General features: G+C 43.6%; 1 protein-coding gene across 18 annotated transcripts in view; it reads right to left on the bottom strand.

Moving 5' to 3' along the window:
* The window catches only part of PROM1 (prominin 1), a 57,499-nt gene that overhangs the window by 3,127 nt on the left and 35,434 nt on the right, over window positions 1-18,938 (bottom strand). For 4 of the 18 annotated variants that reach the window (XM_061552814.1, XM_061552828.1, XM_061552822.1 and 1 more), the window contains 15 exons: window positions 17,971-18,094; window positions 15,424-15,521; window positions 14,751-14,835; window positions 14,311-14,457; window positions 11,222-11,293; window positions 10,465-10,554; window positions 8,460-8,477; window positions 7,948-8,001; window positions 7,548-7,628; window positions 7,096-7,164; window positions 6,134-6,223; window positions 5,598-5,713; window positions 3,574-3,597; window positions 2,702-2,770; window positions 33-57 (listed from right to left, as the gene is read on the bottom strand). In XM_061552814.1, the coding sequence (XP_061408798.1) occupies window positions 45-57; window positions 2,702-2,770; window positions 3,574-3,597; window positions 5,598-5,713; window positions 6,134-6,223; window positions 7,096-7,164; window positions 7,548-7,628; window positions 7,948-8,001; window positions 8,460-8,477; window positions 10,465-10,554; window positions 11,222-11,293; window positions 14,311-14,457; window positions 14,751-14,835; window positions 15,424-15,521; window positions 17,971-18,094 (1,150 nt within the window). In that variant the 3' untranslated portion in view covers window positions 33-44. Of the gene's footprint in view, window positions 1-32; window positions 58-2,174; window positions 2,270-2,701; window positions 2,771-3,573; window positions 3,598-5,597; window positions 5,714-6,133; window positions 6,224-7,095; window positions 7,165-7,547; window positions 7,629-7,947; window positions 8,002-8,459; window positions 8,478-10,464; window positions 10,555-11,221; window positions 11,294-14,310; window positions 14,458-14,750; window positions 14,836-15,423; window positions 15,522-17,970; window positions 18,095-18,938 lie in introns of all 18 variants that reach the window. The other 14 variants (XM_061552821.1, XM_061552833.1, XM_061552817.1 and 11 more) reach the window with 13 other exon arrangements.

Here is an 18,938-nt window from a genome sequence, read left to right as displayed (position 1 = left end):
CACCCCCCTCATGTGCACACAAACACACTTACACTATTGGCTGGTCAATCAAATCCACTAAAAGTGGCATGCAAACAAACAAACAAAACAAAAATCAAAATAAGGTCATTACAAATTATTTGGCGAAGCAACATTCAGATGGAATAGAAAACAACACAACACAATTGCCATCATGCGTGGAAATGAGTATGCACAGTAAGACTGGGAGCAAAGCTCCGCCGTGCGTGCAATGCCACATTGTAGCAATTTGCGCCACGATTTTTCTACCCTAACCCCAACACAATCCCCAACACGTGTTTAATGACCTCTCACATGTTACTCGCCCAGCCAGGACTGTGCATTTCCTGCCTGAAAAGGTGGTGGCGTGTCACGTCAAATGCAGGATGCGCATTGCATTATGGGTGTCCATCGATGGAAAATGAACAAGCAGCTAAATGAGAGCCAACATGTACATTTTATGTAACCCACTTAATATGCTCAAGACTGAAAACCAGTGGCATTTAAGTCACGAAGAAGCATGTTAAAGCAGCAGCCCCTTTGTGTAATGTCTGATATTAAGTGGGTTACACCGAAATCAATAGAGCCATACTGTGGTATATTAAATAATGCACTCCACAGCAGCCAATGTAGAAGTTACAACAGCACTTGCTAACCAATAAAAAAAGCATGTTACTGGATCAGTGCTCTACTTGGGCACAATTATTAATCGAGGTCAAACATATAAAAGTACCAAAAATCCCCAAAGAGTGACATTTTAATACCACAATATGACTCAATTGTTTTATGCTGTATCTGTTGACACAAGGCAAAACAATGAAGACATTTGAGATTAGTACAGATGGTGATGTGATTGACTAAACATGAATACTGCTCTGTGCCTACGCCGAGCAGCACAAGCACATCATTTGAAGCACATGAAAAAACAAGGACAACGTTGAAACAACAACAACACGATCGAGACGCACACACATGGAGACAAATGGATTTCCCTTGGGCCTAACAAGCCAGTTTCGTTGAAAACAGAAGGGGATTTTTTTCCCCAGTTTAATTCTGCAGTGAAATTAGCCAACATGCAAAGAATGTCCCAAGGCGATGCATCCTCCTGCTTTGTGATGTAAGCACGGTTTTACAGGCTGCTGTCAATCCACTGCCGGACAAAGGCCCACGCCAAACACCGTATCTGTCTCAGTGGTTTCTTGACCGTACTTAAACATGCTGGTCCGTTGGGGGTTGGCGATGGGGGTTGCCCAGGATATATAGATATCACTCGTCACCGATGTAAACAGTGGCCAAGAATTTAACCCAGGTGGCCGTGTTCATAGCTCTATGGCGAGGACCACGACTATATTACCACTCTCCCGCTGGAAATATATTTTAAATGTGCACTCTATTTTAGTTCATCCACCACCTTTAAACTAAACATGTGGGGAACAAACCTGGATGTAACGAATGCTAAAGCCATTCCTAGCAGTCTCAACTGTTGTGTGTGTGTGTAATTGAAACACAGTGATTAAAATAAACAGGCCATAATATATACCAAAGGTAACAGAGGCAAGAGTGTGCTAACCAGGAGTCAAACATCCTGCAAAACACAACTTGGGAGTAGAGATGTGCAAACAAAAGTGACACCAAGGCAAGTTGAGTGTAACTCAATCCTGGACAGATTGCTGCCATGGTGTTTAGAGAGTCTCACTACTCAACATCAACATCCACAGAATCCACAGAAACCGCACTGCGTACAAGGAATTCATATATCGCTTCCCCGATAAGGATGAAGTTTCGATGGGTTTGTTATGGAGGAGCAAAACTAAACGATACCACCTTCTCGTACGGACGTTTAAACCATGCTCCGAGCCCAGCCCTTTCTTCTTGGCCAATCAAAGGCTGCATCCAATAAGCACATCGGTGCAAGAAATACCAAACAGCCGGCTTGCCAAACAGCATCCACTGGGTGTGCAAGCACGCGGTTCGATAGAGTTTCCTGAAGAATATTTAACGTGCAACCACGTGTGGAAAGAAACCACATTGCAAACGAGGGCAAGCACGTGCGCAAACACACACAGTCCGCATGCTGATGCTATGAAATCCGTATTAGAGCATTGTTAGTATGCACCATGCGTTGGCTAGTTAGTACAGTTAGGGTGTTGGGACTGAGCGGCGGGGTTGGTACTTACTACCCTGGTTATCTTAGGGTTGCTCTCCCCACTCAGCTTGCCTGGGAGGGGTCAAGGCTCGGGGACAACGCTCCCAGCTCTCTCCACAGTAGGGGCTGCAGGTTCGTTGTGCATAGCGGACAAGCGTGGGCGCATGACGGAGGCTCAGTTCCAAACGCAACACGTTTATCAGTCGTGCATGTTGTCTGTTTCGAAATCAAAACTTCTACGCGTATGTCGAGGTGCTCTTTTGCGATTGTACCGCTTATATGCTCCTTAGGTTATTAAGGTCACAACAGGAAATGGTATGCAACAAAAACGCGTTTTAAACCCGCTTGCTCGCTATAAAATGTTATATAAATGTTCACGTACTTGTCACTACCTGCCACTGAACTAACGCATGCATCCCAATGAACAGCGCTACAAGTCAGGAGATGGACACTGCCCGGCATGCACATTGTTAACGTGCGTTAATAAAAGAGTGGATGAGGGAATGAATGGAACAGCCATGTGAGTTTGATATCCAAATTTAAAGTCTTTCCGTTTACATTTTTGCAACAGGATTGTCAATGCCATGGGACTGTCTTGTCTGATAACCATTACTACCAAAATCCATACTGAAACGAAACATTGCCAAGATTCGTAAATTGTTTAAATAAATATGCAAAACTTTTTACGTGTAAAATTCTGTATTAAATGCAGGCTATGCACTCAAGGCCACAGCGTTCGTAGGCTTAGTCGGAGCTGTTTCAAGCCCAAGAGCCAATGCGTTTGGGTTAGAGGCTTTAGATTGGCAATCGCATTGGCCCCGATTTAGGGGGCAGACACATTGGCCTGACGAAGTTACTCCTATCGGCTCCATCCTGGGAGGCCTTTAAGAAACCTGAAACTCTAGAATGTCTTAAGGGTATCAGGCGTATGCCGTCGACAATGACGGGACAGCAGATTTGATGACATGCAGCAATTGATTGAAGATTTTTTTTGTGGGAAGCAATTGCCAGTGGCAGATCCTTCACAGCTCTGGTTACTGTTTGCACTGACAGGATAAATTAAGACTTCGCCATGAACGCGTGACTTTTAGTTACAAGTCTGCTGAGACAAAAAATACTTCAAAAAACATATTTTAGAAGACGAAAAAGCCATGGAAGTTAGTATTATATTATTAGGTTCAAATCACAGCTGTATTACTGTACATATTCATGTGGTGTGAAAATATTTGAATTGAATTATAAAATGGCAATCTACATTGCATGTCCAGCATAATGACTCTATATATAGTAATTTTAATAACAAAAATGTATTTTTCACATTTTACTTGTACAAAAGAGCGGTGAGACTTAATAGTAAATTATTATTTTAGACGTGTGACAATTGCAAAAAGAAGTTTACAAAAACTAAACTGAAGAAGAAAACATCTTACTTGGTCATAGGTATGTGTTCATCTCTAAAAAAAATAAGGCAATTAATGATTACTTTTTATCTTTTAACACTGTGAGAATGTGCATTGTTCAGTCTATACCACTAGAAAAAAAACAAGAACATAGAAACCAATGACATTAATTAATTTGTTGCAAGGGTATTTATTCCCCATCACATGGGACTCTTATAGAATCCATCTTTGTTACAATCCCCCCATATTAGTAGATTCTTACCAATTATAATAATGGGATTGCCACTCATCTCTACTGGCTCCTGTTGAGCCAGAGATGGAAATTCCATATTCAAACGACGAGAAACGGGCCATGTGATGCCCAATCTTAACTTACTACGAAACTACCACGTCAATGTCTCAACCCTGTAGGGGACGATAGGCTGAGTCGACCCCCCAACCGACATTATAACTCATTGCACCCTTCTCATAGTGAGTCGAGTGCTTCGCTATAGCACCACTTAATCCCTTTAACACGGCTCAAGTCTCTGTATTACATAAGAAGCAAATGCGGTATCTCGCATTAATTAAATACTCGTAGATACATTTACTAGAAAATGGTCTGATATTAATAGCAAAAAAACCCACAGCATTGAAATTCGTAATGTGCTAAAACTCCCACAGCCAAACCGTAAACAATGTGAACTTCTGTGCGCTGCACGTGTATTATTATCATATCGCATATTGAATGGAAGAGAAGTAGAGTGGTGTTATTAGCTCGGATGGTAAACTGAGAAAAGAGGCTCCCAACAATTTTATATTTGCTAACAAAACAAAAGTGTGCAGTTGCGATGAAAAATGCATGCAGAATTTTACAACATAAAAGAAGAGGCAAAAATTCCAAAGTGGAACAAACAAAAAAAATAACACGACTTAAAAGGTAGGAATGGTTATCAGAAGGTAAAATGCCAGATCCCCGACACTGATGAACTGCAAAAGGCGAAAAAAGAGAGACAAGGCAGGCATGAGATCACATGACAAGTGGGCAAGCAGGGTTCCAGGCCAACCGCAGGGAATCAGTGTTTGTGTCTACTCCTGTGGATGGAATTAACGTTGACATTTCCTGCCTTCAACGCCTACGCCTACTCTGTCAGCCGTGTAAACCAAGCCCCTGTATTAACGCCCCTTAAAACACCTCGCCCAATCACTGAGAAATTAATCTACATGGACCTCTTGATGAGACCATTTTAAGCTGATGCTTCTCGATTCCAAGAAGTTTAAGATTCACATTTAAGAGTCAGCGGCAGGAGGAACAAAACCAAAACATAAACACACCGTGCACACCACAGTAATAACAACAGAGACAGGGAAACCTCAATCGCTTTGGAAGGGTAAGTAACAAGCAGCGGAAGGAATTGAAACCTAGGTAAACGTCCATTGCCCTATGCGGGTGTTGAGGTATGTACACACATTGGTTTAATTATTATTAAGGTAAAGCCGATGACGAGATATAGGACTGTCAGTCTATTGTCCGAATACCATTTTCGTCTTTAGCCTAAAGTGTCCATTACTTAGTAAAATCAGAGGCAACAAAAGCACAGTTAGTCACTACGCCTTAGCAGCACCCATCTATACAGGATGTAAATCATTTATATAGAAGGGCAAAAGGTACATTCCACTGTATTAAGCATCTGTTGCAGTTTTTCATTTTCAGTTTCATTTATTTGGTATAGCCCTGTGAGCCATTCGGCTCTTGAATCGGGTGCAACCGCAACAAACAAAAACATGAACAAGAAAACATCTTAAAGTGACTATGTGACTATGTGCAAACAGAAAATCCAAGAAAAGACAGCAAAATATTGCAGAAAAAGCACCGTACACCAGCATCACTGGCTTCACAGTTTATACAGTTATAAAACTACCTGGGCCACGCAGCGAGGATAAGCCACTCGCTAAGAGCGACAAGTGCCCGTTTTGCCTCGCTCTGAACGTGGCCGTGGTTTCACGACTTTTTTTGATTGCGTGCTACGAGGATATGGACGTACACGGCAAAGCAGATTTCACACGGCACTCACTCATCGTACACGTCCTCGGTGTCCATGCGCCGGTAGTATTTTGCCAGCTTCACGGCAAAAATGATGCTCGGAATTAAAAACACCGTCGCCCAACCGAGGCCAAACCAAAACGCGTTCTGAAAAAAAGAGACGAGACAAATATAGTAGCCTTTAACGGACTGTCGGGGCAAGTGCTATTTGCGAGCCCCTATTAAGGCTGGCATGGCACACGAGGGGGGGGGTGGGTGGCCAACACTATGCCTCGCTGGGCCACATTTGTCTTCCCAGTGTTGATGTTTACACACCACACCAGGCATGCATTTAAGGCTGAGTTGACCAACGGGAGGCCCTGGACTGGTTCAGATAATCGTCACCGATGTTGGCTGTAAGCGGGAATCGAACTTGGGTCACCGGGTTCGTAGCGCAGTGCGCTAACCACAGGAAGAAATCTATTTTCCTCCAAAATGTCTAATTATTTATCATTCAGAAAATTTCCCAATGCAGGACCCTTGTGCCAAATGCTACTCTCTGGTACACAACTCAGTGGCGTCTCTCACCAGCGAGTCCATCACGTAGCTGCACGCAATGATGTCCACAGAGTCGACCAGATTGGAGACCGGTTTGCAGGTGGCCACCTTGTTGGAAATCTGCACAAAAGAGTGGAAGCCATACTCTTTGGTTCTTTCGGTAAAGTCACGTAGGTAGAAAAATATATATATCACGACGTTTCGATCGCAACACAAGCGGTCGTCCTCAGGCGGAAAAAATAATCCAGCAGTGGAACTGCTGAACCAGGCAGAACACAGCGAGAGAGCCGTTACAACAAAAGGTTATATATGTGCGAGCTTCAAATCAAATCGATATCCGTCCGAGTGGTCTTATAGCTCCCCACAATCAACTAACTCACATTTGGTACAGATGTTGCCAAAGCAATTATTTATAATACGCTTTGCTGAAACGTATTTAAGGGCCTGAGTATTGAATGGCACCAGGTGTTGTATCGGTGGAAGAGACAAGAAGAACCAGACACGAATTTGTGCAACATCGACCTGCGGGTTGCATTTGGGCTCAACAGCACAGCACCCGGGCACAGGTCTGGGGCGCTGTCACCCCTGCCCCAATAGTTCGAGGGGCGGCTTCGAACAAGCGAGCGACACTGGTTAGAAAGCCACTACCGGGTCCCTCACTCCCTGGAAAAACGGTGAAGGCGTCAACTACAGGACATCCAATACAAATGGGCTGTACGTTTACAAAAGAACCTATACACAGCGCTTGCATGCAAACGTGGGTATCTGTGCCACACCTTTCAATGAACTTAAGTTGCAATCCAATCCACTTCGATTAAACCGGACTCCAGCATTCAATTTGAGTGGTAAATATGCAGTGTTGCACCTACTTAATAATGTTCCCAGTTTCACGGTAGATATATGTTTGTGATTAAGAATGCACATAATAAGTCAAGTCAGTGGGCTACTAACAGGTGTGCATTGTATAATTTGTGCAGCTCTCATGTACTCACGGAAAACTTTGTCCAAGTAACGTAACTCTCAAAGTATCCTATTATAGTCTTCATATAGGTCTTCGTTTCCTTTAAAAAAGGCAAATATTGCAAAGTGTTAAGATTGCTGAAAAGGGTCGATGTAAATTTTCTGCAAGGTGCTTTCCATAAAAATGTTTGTTCGTAAAGGTCTTAATTGTTACCAATGCACCCACGAGGCTTGCAACTCAAATTACTTGGCTGTACAACACAAATCCTTCTTACAAAACTGAAGCAATTGAAAAAGATATTCTTTTCTCAATGGACCTCACCAAAAATTGACTGACTGAATTGACAAATATTTCCTAAAACACATTTTCTCGAAGGAAACTTTTATTTCAACATTCCACATTACAAATCATGTGATACACATGGCATTTTATTCCATAGTGAAGGAAAATAGACAAGACAGTAACACAAACATCACAACTTACCCCAATGATAACCTGTGAGGCATTGTTATTGATGAGACTCTGGGCAATGTCCAATTTGTCAATGACTTCTGTAATCTCACTCTAGGATTCACACACACACAAAACATTTAACACATTTTTTTCGTCTCTTTTGCAAGTGTGTTAAGTGCACGTGTGGCTAAGCATGTCACAAGCCCGCGTGTGTCCACGTGGGCCCACACATACGTGTGATATTTATTGTTAGATGTAAAGTGACGTTTGTACGCAAATTCCAATCAACAATAACCATCAACAGACATTATTTCATGATCTGGATCAATTTGTGTCCGTGATCAAACTCAAGTAAAATATTCTACGTGGTGAATTAAGTCTCATTTCACTGGAGTAGCTATTCAGTGTGAATGTGATCACAAGTCCCAACCTGCAGAGCAAGGGATGTCCTCTGGAGAGAATTCAAACTCTTGCTCAAAGTACTCTGAAAACAACAACAGAAATGTTAAGCACTCATTTCGGAATTAGTCAACAACAATCAATCAAATACATATTTTATTACGTACAACACCATGTTAAAGGGTACATCAACATGCACGAGGATGAACGTTACTGTAAAAGTTTTCTGCGGCCGCGCTATACGGCTCTCAGGTATGCGTTCGGGCTGCGCCGCATAATTCTTTTCAAAGACCGACGTTTTTCTCCACGTGCTGGTTCATTCAAAAGGCACGTGGAGGGAAACGTCGAGTGCTGCGGTGCGAGCCGGAAAGGATTCGGAGAGCTACAAGTATGAACATTCATCAACTTCCACTTCGAGTCTTCCCCTTCACAGTACAGGACACCAAACGGAAGTGATTGTGATTCAGAGAGAGAGATTGTAACATTTCCATTAAGAGACAAGGAGACGGAGTAAGGTTGATAGAAAAATAAAGATTCTCTTACCCTTGCTCCAGTATATTTCTTATTTAGCGTATTGGATGAGAGTGCAGCATGAATGGAGAAAAGTACAAGTCAGAAAATGGGCACTGTCATTAATTTACATTCCTTGTAAAAAATATATAAAATAGGTGAAAAAATAATCAGAAGGAACATTTGAAAGGGAGGGGGAAATGAAAATGAAGGAAGTATGAAGACAAAAAATGTTTTTAAGAAATCATACAAAAGTGAAAATTGACGAATGTTTAAATAAACACAAAAATAGAAAATATAAACCAAATACACACGTAATAAAATATACATCAACATAAACTGCAACTGGGAGGTATACACAACATGTGGCTGCCCTTGCCCAGACTGGAAACTGTACAGGTCAAGATAACCTCGGCCACAGGCCAAATATGCTGTGATGGAGGCAAAACACCCAGTTGTATTTGTAGGAAATATTAACAACACTGTCATCTCCAAGATAACCCCAGTTTTGGGTAAGGGAAGCCCCACAATTGCACCCAGTAGACCACCACCAATCACTTTAAGTATAAACATTAAAGCACTTACTCTTTAAACATGTACCTTGGAGTCACAATGTCAAATCGGAACACACGCTCATGTTCAAAACACAACGATAACAAACATCTTTAAACATTCAATTTTTATCATTAATACGCAAACAATTCACGCCTCCATTTTGAAATGTCAACGACTGTGGAGGCATGTTACTGGCGACGGAGGTTTTGATTATACACGGGTGTTTGCACCGTGGCAGCGCACCCAGCCTGGCACAAGCGCTGTGGTGACATCACCGCCACTTGGTGGCGAATGGCGGCTGACGCTGCAATGTATTAAATTTGTAGCAATGGAGGTGTTGTTGAAGAGTGGGGAACCACCACCACCTCCATCAGTCACACAAGTCTAGCCTGAGTGAGGTGTACCCCATTATGGGCCCTCACGACCGGATTATCGGTACCTGGCTGTGGATCCACCCTCTGGTTAGTCGTGGGTTCAGCAGCAATATGCACAGCGCACATCATTACAATTCATATTTCACAATCGACAAGGTTGTTGTTAGACCGTATTTTGTGCAACACAAATATTTATAGAGGAGAAGCTGGATACAAGCACACTTTATATAAGCACAGTTCTGGTATAAGCAATATCGAACATTACACTGGTGGAGGGAGTCCAAGGGCAACTTCTGATACAAGCACACTTCAGATATGAGCAAACCTTGCTTTGCTCTCAAGAGGTGTGCTTATTTAATAATTATTTAATAACAAAATGCATTCCATCTCATCTCGAACATTAGAAGGGGAACCCCTCCGTAGCAGCTGTCCCTCTATGGCAAAAAGTGACTCAGAACCAGCCTACAAAGTAGGAATTAGTCTACCAGTGGAGGTGGTAATTGCTACGTGTAATCCCAATTGAGTATTTTGTGATCCTTTTTAAAAATTTGGCAAATTTAGACGATGACGCCAACGCACAACGTATGGGCCACTCTTTTCAAAAGCCGTCACGGGATCTTTTACGTCCACTGTGAAGCAGGCAGCGCGTACCTTACGATGTATACACCCGCAGAACGAACCAGGGCCTGTCGGATTCGGACCGCGAACCTCCTGAACAAGCGGCTTAACGCTGGAATCACTGGGCTAAGTCATCACCCCATATCCAGCTTCTGCTGTACATAGAACCCAGCCACCGCTACGGTGTGTAACGCTGCTAGTGTGCGTGTGGTGGTATACGATGCGGTAAATGGTGAGGTGCACAACCCATTGATTGGCAAGGCATACAAGCCAGGCCATATTACGGTGTGTAAGCCAGCAATAAGTAAAGCACAAACCACTGGTAAGATGTACACACCCGAATAGTATGATTGGCTATGTACGGTGAGAATTAAGTTCAATATGCATACATACAAAGTGCACAACCCAAGCCGCTGCGATGAAGTGTACAATGCCGAACATTGGTGGAGCAAAGGGCCCAAGGCAGGTTACCAGCAGGGCACAGTGCTCACCATGCTGCTGTTGAGAACTACCACTTGGTTATAGTGAATCCAGCGGATGCTTGCCGCATGTCCCCGCAGCGCGTTAGCCAGTGCCCCGCTCTGCAGCCACAAACAGTCGCACGCAAACGTAAATCATCGTGAATCAAACGCAAATCATCGTGAATCAAACGCAAATCATTGTGAATGAAACGTAAATCATCGTGAATCAAACGCAAATCATCATGAATCAAACGTAAATCATCGTGAATCAAATGTAAATCATCGTGAATCAAACGTAAATCATCGTGAATCAAACGCAAATCATCGTGAATCAAACGCAAATCATCGTGCACAACCGAACAGAGTCGACCAAACAAGTGCCCCTCGTGCGTTAAAAATAAACCCAACTCTCTTAAAGCAAACTCTTCATTTTTCCCAGAACCCTCCCCGAGATTATGGAAACGCAACTTTAATCATTCGTGCCATTTAGGCTAACTTGAAATAGATACATTCAGGGTCTTACCAGAAATGCCACATTTATGTACATGAAAGCATTCAAATAGGTTTTACACTGCAGCACTGCGAATTGATTTTTTTTTTAAACATAACACGTTAGCTATGATTAAAAGCCCGTGAATGACAGTTCATAGGCGTCTGCACACTTTAGTTTGGCTCATTCCACACTTCAGCTGGGAAAACCTGAATGAAACCACATGCAGATTTTTCAAAGCATTGAAATAGAAATATATTTGAGAAAATGAAAGCGTGCAAGCTTGACAAAACTCACCAGGTTGTTAGCTTTTTCACTGAGTTCATCGGCAAACAGAAGCAGATCAACCTTGGTAATGCCTTTGCTGAGCTGTAAGGAATTAAAAACACAAACTTTAATGTGCAATATTCTACACCAGGGGGCACTACATGCACCGCAGATAAAACCACCCAACTATTTCAGCACAATATTCCCTGACGAGACATTACGCAATAATTGAAGGTACATATCACGATGTTTAAATGATGCAGTGATTCAAGGAGGTTTGGAAACGCGTGTTTAGCCAAGCGCTATTGCTCAACTTGGCAGTGCAAATGTCCAGTCATGGACCATGGCTCCCACCAACCAGGGCTATAGTATTTTCCAACCACCACAAAAGACATTCATTGTAAATACTTCCTTACCACCGCAGTGAGTTATTTCAAATAAAAAAAGACATTTAATTAACAAAGTGCAGACGTCGCCCGTTTATATTTCTGATTGTAATTTACGAAACGAAACAATTTCCACGGTGCAATTTCCACATTGTGTTTTGTCCTTCTCAACGAATACATCGTGCAGTTAAACTGCAGGGTGGGTTCGAGGAACTGCCCCTTCGTTTGGGTCCCTGTTGTTCACAGCCAGATGAGCCGGGACTACGAGCGAGGGCCTCACGCTGATACTTTGTTACGACCAGCATCATATCGTCTTAATTGCCCTAACTTAGCAACCGCGATCCTCCTCCCGCAGTGCTCACGGCCATGAGAAGCACTGCCCGGGACCCCTTGCCGTGGGATATTTAAAATGTTTCATTGCGGAGAGCGGCTATAATTCCACTCCCCCTCCCCCGAATCCTTTCAAAGCAGCGATGCAAAACCAAAAACGGATGAGCACGTGTAATTGTATTTTTCCAAGAATGGAAGGCTACGTTTTCAAAAAAACTGCATTATATGTGTACAAACACAAACATCATTACACAGCTTTACCCAGTAAAATATTAAGGTTTTTGAAAATATCTAATAACATGCCACCTTGCACTGATAAATGCTTCTCATGCATTGCAGGCTGTTAATCATCAGCATGACATCAGGTTACGATGACCCCTACTTGCGGTGCGCGTGTGGCAGCTTTGTGTTTCACAAGCAGATGGTGCGGCACTTAATTATGGACCACTACACATCACCAAGGTGACCAGAGTGGTGGAAAGTCAGACTTGTGTACCATGGACTGTACTATGAGTCTAAGGTACACAGGTAGGAGGACCCTTGCTCAGAGCAAGATGAACTGTGACACTGCAAAAACATGAGGGACGACCACGATGTGGAGAGGATTTCATCCAGCAGTGGATGACGATGATGTTGATGATGAAAGCTAGAAATGTAATAATAGGTGTGTTCATGGATTACAATAAAACACTGACATTAGTTATCGTCCTCATATTAGCTTCTTTAGGTTCCGAACATGGCTAGTTTCTTCTTAGATCAAGGAGGCACTTTGCTTTTCCTTTTCTGGGCTCTCCGGGACAAGCTGCCCAGGCGAGAGGGGGGCGAGGATTGGGCCTTTGGGTCAATAAACTTAATTGCCGACTAAATAATGGCTCGGCAATGTGATATGCAACTGTGTTGACAAACAGAAGCAAGGAAGTTGCAGCATCGAGCGTGAGATGTTGCGCAACATTTGCATAATGCAACAAAGTCGCACTGGCATCGTGGAACCTGGTGGTTGTGCAACATCAAGTAAGCCTATTAAGCACATTATCATAACTGTGCTTGATTACCCAGAAAAGCCTTGCTGAGTCTCAAGACTCCTTTTAAGGAGGGTCCTGCCAAGTTTTCACAGTCGGGGGGCGATGTTGCTACTTGTAATCCTAATCAAGTACTCGCTCGTAACGTTAGCGGCTAATACCGGTCACATTGCGCGTGTTGTTTGTAACTGAAAGGAAACCGGAGAACCCGGGCGAAACCCATGCATGGAACAGGGGGGAGATCATCGAACAAGTATCCATGGGCAGGCGCCCGAGTGAGGGATCGAACACAGAACCATCTTGCCACTGTTGCCACCCCGCTGCCCAATTATTGCCTATGATGAGCTGTTTTTTCTAGATTTGAAGCTTTCGTGACTGCAAGGATTCATACTCTTAGGTTTTTTCGGTAAAGTCACGTAGGTAAAAATAAATAATAAAAGAATAAAAATAATAGAAATAATAAGTGATTTGTTTTATTTCTATTATTATTTCAATTATTTTTATTCTTTATTTTTACCTACGTGACTTTACCGAAAAAACCTAAGACTATGATGAGCTGTCAGCTTTAACGTAGACACCACATAGGACGGGGGACATTAATGTTAATCAGCCTTATGGGCCCATTTGCTTTGAACATTTGACAAAGGTCTGTTTTCATTACTGCAACTCGCTTTGATAAATCCCACTGTGCTCAGCTTTTTTGATCCACCTATTTGCTTTGGCTACTTTAATGTAATGAATTAATCAGCCTACACACCGAGGTTCAAAAGTTCAGGGGCTTTTGTTTCTCACTGCAACCAATCAGCTGGCAGCAACGGGGTTGTCTCTAGGCATTGCGCGAAGAACGAAAGCGCAAACGCATTCTCGCAATTGCACTTTGCACAATTAACATTGGAGACCGCTCGCAGACAATAAAAGCTGGACTGCTACGTATGAACAATTTCTCAAGAGATAGTCACCAACCCCCTCAGCAAGAATAGCAGAGGCATGCAATATTGAACACATGCACACACACACACACATGGATCTCCCCATTTAGTCCTATAAATAGAAACAAGTACTCTTACTAAGCACCTATTCAGACCTATAAGGCGCAAGAAGCGGTGATGTGGCCAGGACCTCACCTACCCAACCACCTTTGTCTCTCCAGCAATGATGTTGACATGCTGCACCAGGCAACTTATTTAAGGCTGAGTCAACCTATGGGGGGGTTCAGAACAATTTTGTTCTCTCGATCTTCAGAGGTCATTAGTGTGAGTAAAAGTGGTGTTATGCATGACCATGAATGAGAAATTGATCATGGGGAGCGTGACACCGTAAGCGAACACCACACGCACACACACAGATGACGACACACACACAGATGACGACACGGACACAGAACCTCTGCGGTGAATGCGCTGAAGTCGATTTTGTCGATTCCTGTGGCGGCGAAGTCCAGCAGGCTCTGCTTGACACTGGGTTCCAGCAGCTTCATGTCCGAGAGGTTTACATTGATGGGGTCAAATTTGCTCGTGATGTCATTCGTATACTACAGTGGTTTTCGGTGGCGGTGTGGAAAAAAGACAGGACACCAAAATGAGGCGGGTAATTTTGATCCGCACAGCATTTAAAAAGAAGCCTTTATAATAGTAATACAACGGCGAGCGTGCAATCGTGTTTCCGATCACGAGGAAAAGATAACATGGCGTATTCTCACATAAATAATTCAACTGCACATAAATAATATAAACCGATTCGTACAAGGATTCCAAATCACAGTGTAATATAATTGTGCTGCTACATGCGATATATGTTGGTGCATTTTCGTGAATATGTTCTTACCTGAGTTATGTTCAGGAGGCTGTCCAAGTTGAATAGATTTGAGAGTTGAAAAGCAGAATAAATCCCTTTGTTCATTTTGCAATCACTGTAAAAACACACACACAGGCCCTGGTGATTCTAGACACTCACATTCGTATTAAGCCAGCCTCAGAGAAGGCAGGCTCAAGATACAACTCTGTCTCTCAGTACCTCCAAAACACTTCACACGGTGTATTTGCACTCTCCTGTAGCCCTCTCGCGGCTAGCAGACCTCGACATTGATATTCAGCTCCCAAACGTATTTTCATCGGCAAGACTATTATACCAATTTGAAATCATAAATTGTGTAAATGCAACTCTTTCATCGACTCGCATGACATACACCAGGATAAAAAAAACACACAACTTGTGTACCGCAATGGACTAATTCGCACGGAACCATTCCAACTGCAGTGGTTCTGTATGTATGTAGAACTTCTTTCGCACCGTGCGTAGCCTACCGTGCTAATCGGCACAGGAGGTGCATATCTGCCAGCGGTATCCACCGTTTACTGCCAACGCGCTCACACTAAGCAACTCCATCAAAACAATCATTGAATACATTTAACACATGTTTTATCCACATATCTCTCTGCAAAATAGAACCATGAAACGGGGTACAACAATGTGGGCCGTGGCACAGCAACAGACTTGCCTGTATACGCCCTCAATGGTCATGTTCAGGTCTGGCTTGTTGAAGAGAACTCCTGGCAAGAGATACTTCGGCTTGAACAGATTGGGCGTATCGAAGAACTAAGAAAGGAAGGAACACATTTTTTTTTCAACTGTCAAAAGTGGGAAACACGAAAAGTTACGCGAGGGGGAGGAGGGTAGGGGTGGTGGTAGTCGGGTTCATAGACAGTTCAAATGCTCTGCTCCCAAAGATGCCGGATTAAACACAGAGCCTAATGGATCGAGTGTGGTGGCTTTAGAGCAGATTTCAGGACATTTTAAAAGGATAAGGACAGCTGAACCAGACAGTCATGCCGACGTGAGTTTTTTTAATCATTCTTTTGATCAGAGTTTTGTTACGGTCACAAGTGCCAACCTAAACAAACTAAAAAAAAACCTCAACAGCCGTACGGTACGAGTAAGAATACAGCATCCACATGCCACTTTAAAACCGGAGTGGGTCAGGAAGTGCCTCATCTTTAAACTCGGGTGACAAGGTTACACCGCAAAGGCATCCCAAGCACTCTGTGCAGCGATTTCTTTTAGTCACTTGTGGGTTTCGGTAGGTCGTGACGACATACCCACTTGAACGGAGCAAAGGGCTTTGTAACGCTGCCGAACTTATGCACTCCTTGAGGTCCGCGTGGCTGATGGATGCATAAAGGAGTTGTATTTTTTTTATGTGGAGGGACAGATATGGGAAGCAGTATTGTCTTCTAAATTTATTTAGTATATGTCGTGAGCTGGGCAACCAACATTACTTGAGCCTTCCACAATGCACTATTATTGTTTTGTGTCGAATAAATCCTCAACACGCTTACAAAGCACCCAATGCATGTGACTGGGAAAACACAAACTATTCACTTGGGAAAAAATATACACACCTCACTCTTTGATCCTTTGTGAAAAGAACAAGGTGTATCTTACCAATGACTCCACGTAATCAGGGCTGTTATATTCACCTGTTTGTTGCCACAAAACATTTTTAATAATGAGCTGGGTTTTTCTATTCGGCATAAGTTATATCTCAGTGATCGAGACAGACAATGCGTAAAGATAACACGCGCTCGCACATGAGAAAAAACACAAATGAAGAAAATATTAAGGATGCCACCACATTAATACTTTTGCCAACCAATAAAGTATGGATGGATATTGGTTCAATGCATCGCACTACGATTTGGCACAGCTATAATTGGAAGGAAGACAACAAAGACAAGTCACGTGATGCCCCAGGGTAATGAACCCAGTAAATCATCTCTCACCAGGAGGCCCCACTGGAGCACTCTCAGCACTCCATCGTCCAGCAACGGCAGCCCTCTGTATACCCCTTTTAGTCCTAAACCCATTTGACTTAAAAGGCGTTAACTCTTACAAATGAATCAAGCATGCAAACCAAGTGGGAACCTCTTGCTTCGATTGTCAATTAAGTGCCCACGGCATCTCTGGGGAAGAACCAATAAAACAAAGTTATTCCTTTACCCAAAGGTAATGAACGCATTCGCACAAGCGTTGGGCTATTTCAATATTGACCTCTATACTACAGGCTGAAATGCAGCTCAATTCGCAATGTAGCATTCGTAACGCTACATTAAGTATAGCCAACCCAGCCCTATGATTAGCACGGTTGGCTACGTACGGTGCGAAATAAGTTCAACATACATACATGCAACATGCCTGAGGGGTCTGTAATCTAAGCACCTACTGGTTTGCCTGCTGCAACTAGTGGGATGTCAATGGTGAGAGCTCCTGCGGAGAAAGTACACCGTGTCAAAATGTGGAATGTTTCCACCACTGGTGCAAAACCTTCCAGGAAGACGACCGCCTCCCCACAAAGACACAAAATGGGCCCAATTCTGGTAGTTTTTGTTTCCACACTTTTGTGGAATTCTGGCATGATCCGAAATTGCACATGAATTTTTTTGCCAAATTCATGAGACAGTTCTACACCTAACTCGCAAATCAGTCGCTGGGATGGCAGCGACAAGAATCAGCGTCGCACGTGGCCCACGGCAGCAGGCTTGCTCTACTGCCACACCGAGCAACTAATCAGCCTCCATCTCACGTAAGAAGGTTCCGCATAGAGCCTCTAACAGACTGTTGGAGCAAGTTCTGTTTGCGAGCACCTATTAATGCTGGAATGGCACACGAGAGAGTGACGTAATCAGCACCATGCCCGTTCGCGTTTGTATCCCCAATACTGATATTTACACACGGCGCACCAGGTACTCATTTAAGGCCGAGTCAACCTAGGGGAAGGCCCATAACCAGTTTAGATATTCATCACCGATGTGAGCTGTGAGCGGAACTCGAACTCGGGTTGCCAGGTTCATAGCACAGCGTGCGAACCACCGTTCTACCATCACACACACGCACTCACGAGTGAGACTTTTCATTTAAATGGATGCAATTCATTTGCATGTCTTCGTCGAACGTCAGGCAATCCACCCAGTTTACTCGATCAGCAAAACCCCGTAAGGACGACCTCATGGAATCGCTCCCCCACAGAGCAGAGCGCGCGTGCGCCGACCTTAAAGAGGTTCTTGTCAGCCAAGGGCTGGCAGAAAAGCTTTTCCACGTTCCCGCCCAGAACGAACGTGAGCGTCACCACCAGCATCAGCAGCCACGAGAAGATGAAGCTGAAGCCCACGCCACTGCCCACAGCACAAACACACACGTACGGTGCGAAATAAGTTCAACAAACGTACATATATTCGACACACAGGGTTGTGCATTTGCATATCTCCCTCCCCCCCACGACAGTCCAGGATTGGTGCTCCCACACTTCATTTTTCCATACTGCACAATACACTCCAGAGTGTTCTTCAAGTGGACACGTGGCTCAAAAAAGCAAAGCACCGAGCTTGTGCTGCAGACATCCTTCATTGAAATCGAGGAGACTATTCATGATTGAAGAAGGCTTTTAACTGTCCTGTTTTGATGCGTCTCAGCCCAGCTGCCAATGAATACAATAACAAAATGAATACGGTTTTTCACTTAATTTCGTCTCGCCAAAGCCCTGAGCAGTAAAGGGCATAATAACATCCTTTATCAACGGCATGCAAACAAAAGTCTTTGAAGTTGTGCTTTCACAAACTGATTTAGAGCCATATTTAAGTGACAATGACTTCTGTGGCCTAGCCTTCCAAAAAGCACGTCACGCCATCATGCGACGCGACGCTCACTGGAGGTTGGGTGAGGTTGCAAAAGGCCGTTTTTTGACCTTATTTCTTGATGTTAATGGCACCAGCAAGGCACGTAATACTGCTGCATTTCCTTCAGTCCGAACCATTCATGGATAACAATAATAATTTGCTTTTCACATAGCATCTTTACAAGTGATAAGCGACTCGCGTCTTGTCTAAAACTTTGAAAGGGGACCCCCCCCCCCCCCCCAGTGACAGTTGTCCGTGTGCTGCACAAGGTGGCTTATCACCTGGCCTGCATTCATCTGCCAGTAGGGGGCGATGATAGCTACGCACATCACACGAGTCATTT

The sequence above is a fragment of the Lethenteron reissneri genome, chromosome 17, assembly GCF_015708825.2.
Source record: "Lethenteron reissneri isolate LAM-NWPU_2019-01 chromosome 17, ASM1570882v1, whole genome shotgun sequence".
In the NCBI taxonomy this organism is placed as follows: Eukaryota; Metazoa; Chordata; class Hyperoartia; order Petromyzontiformes; family Petromyzontidae; genus Lethenteron; species Lethenteron reissneri.
Note: the sequence above shows the minus strand (reverse complement) of the source record. Positions and strands in the feature narration are given on the sequence as shown.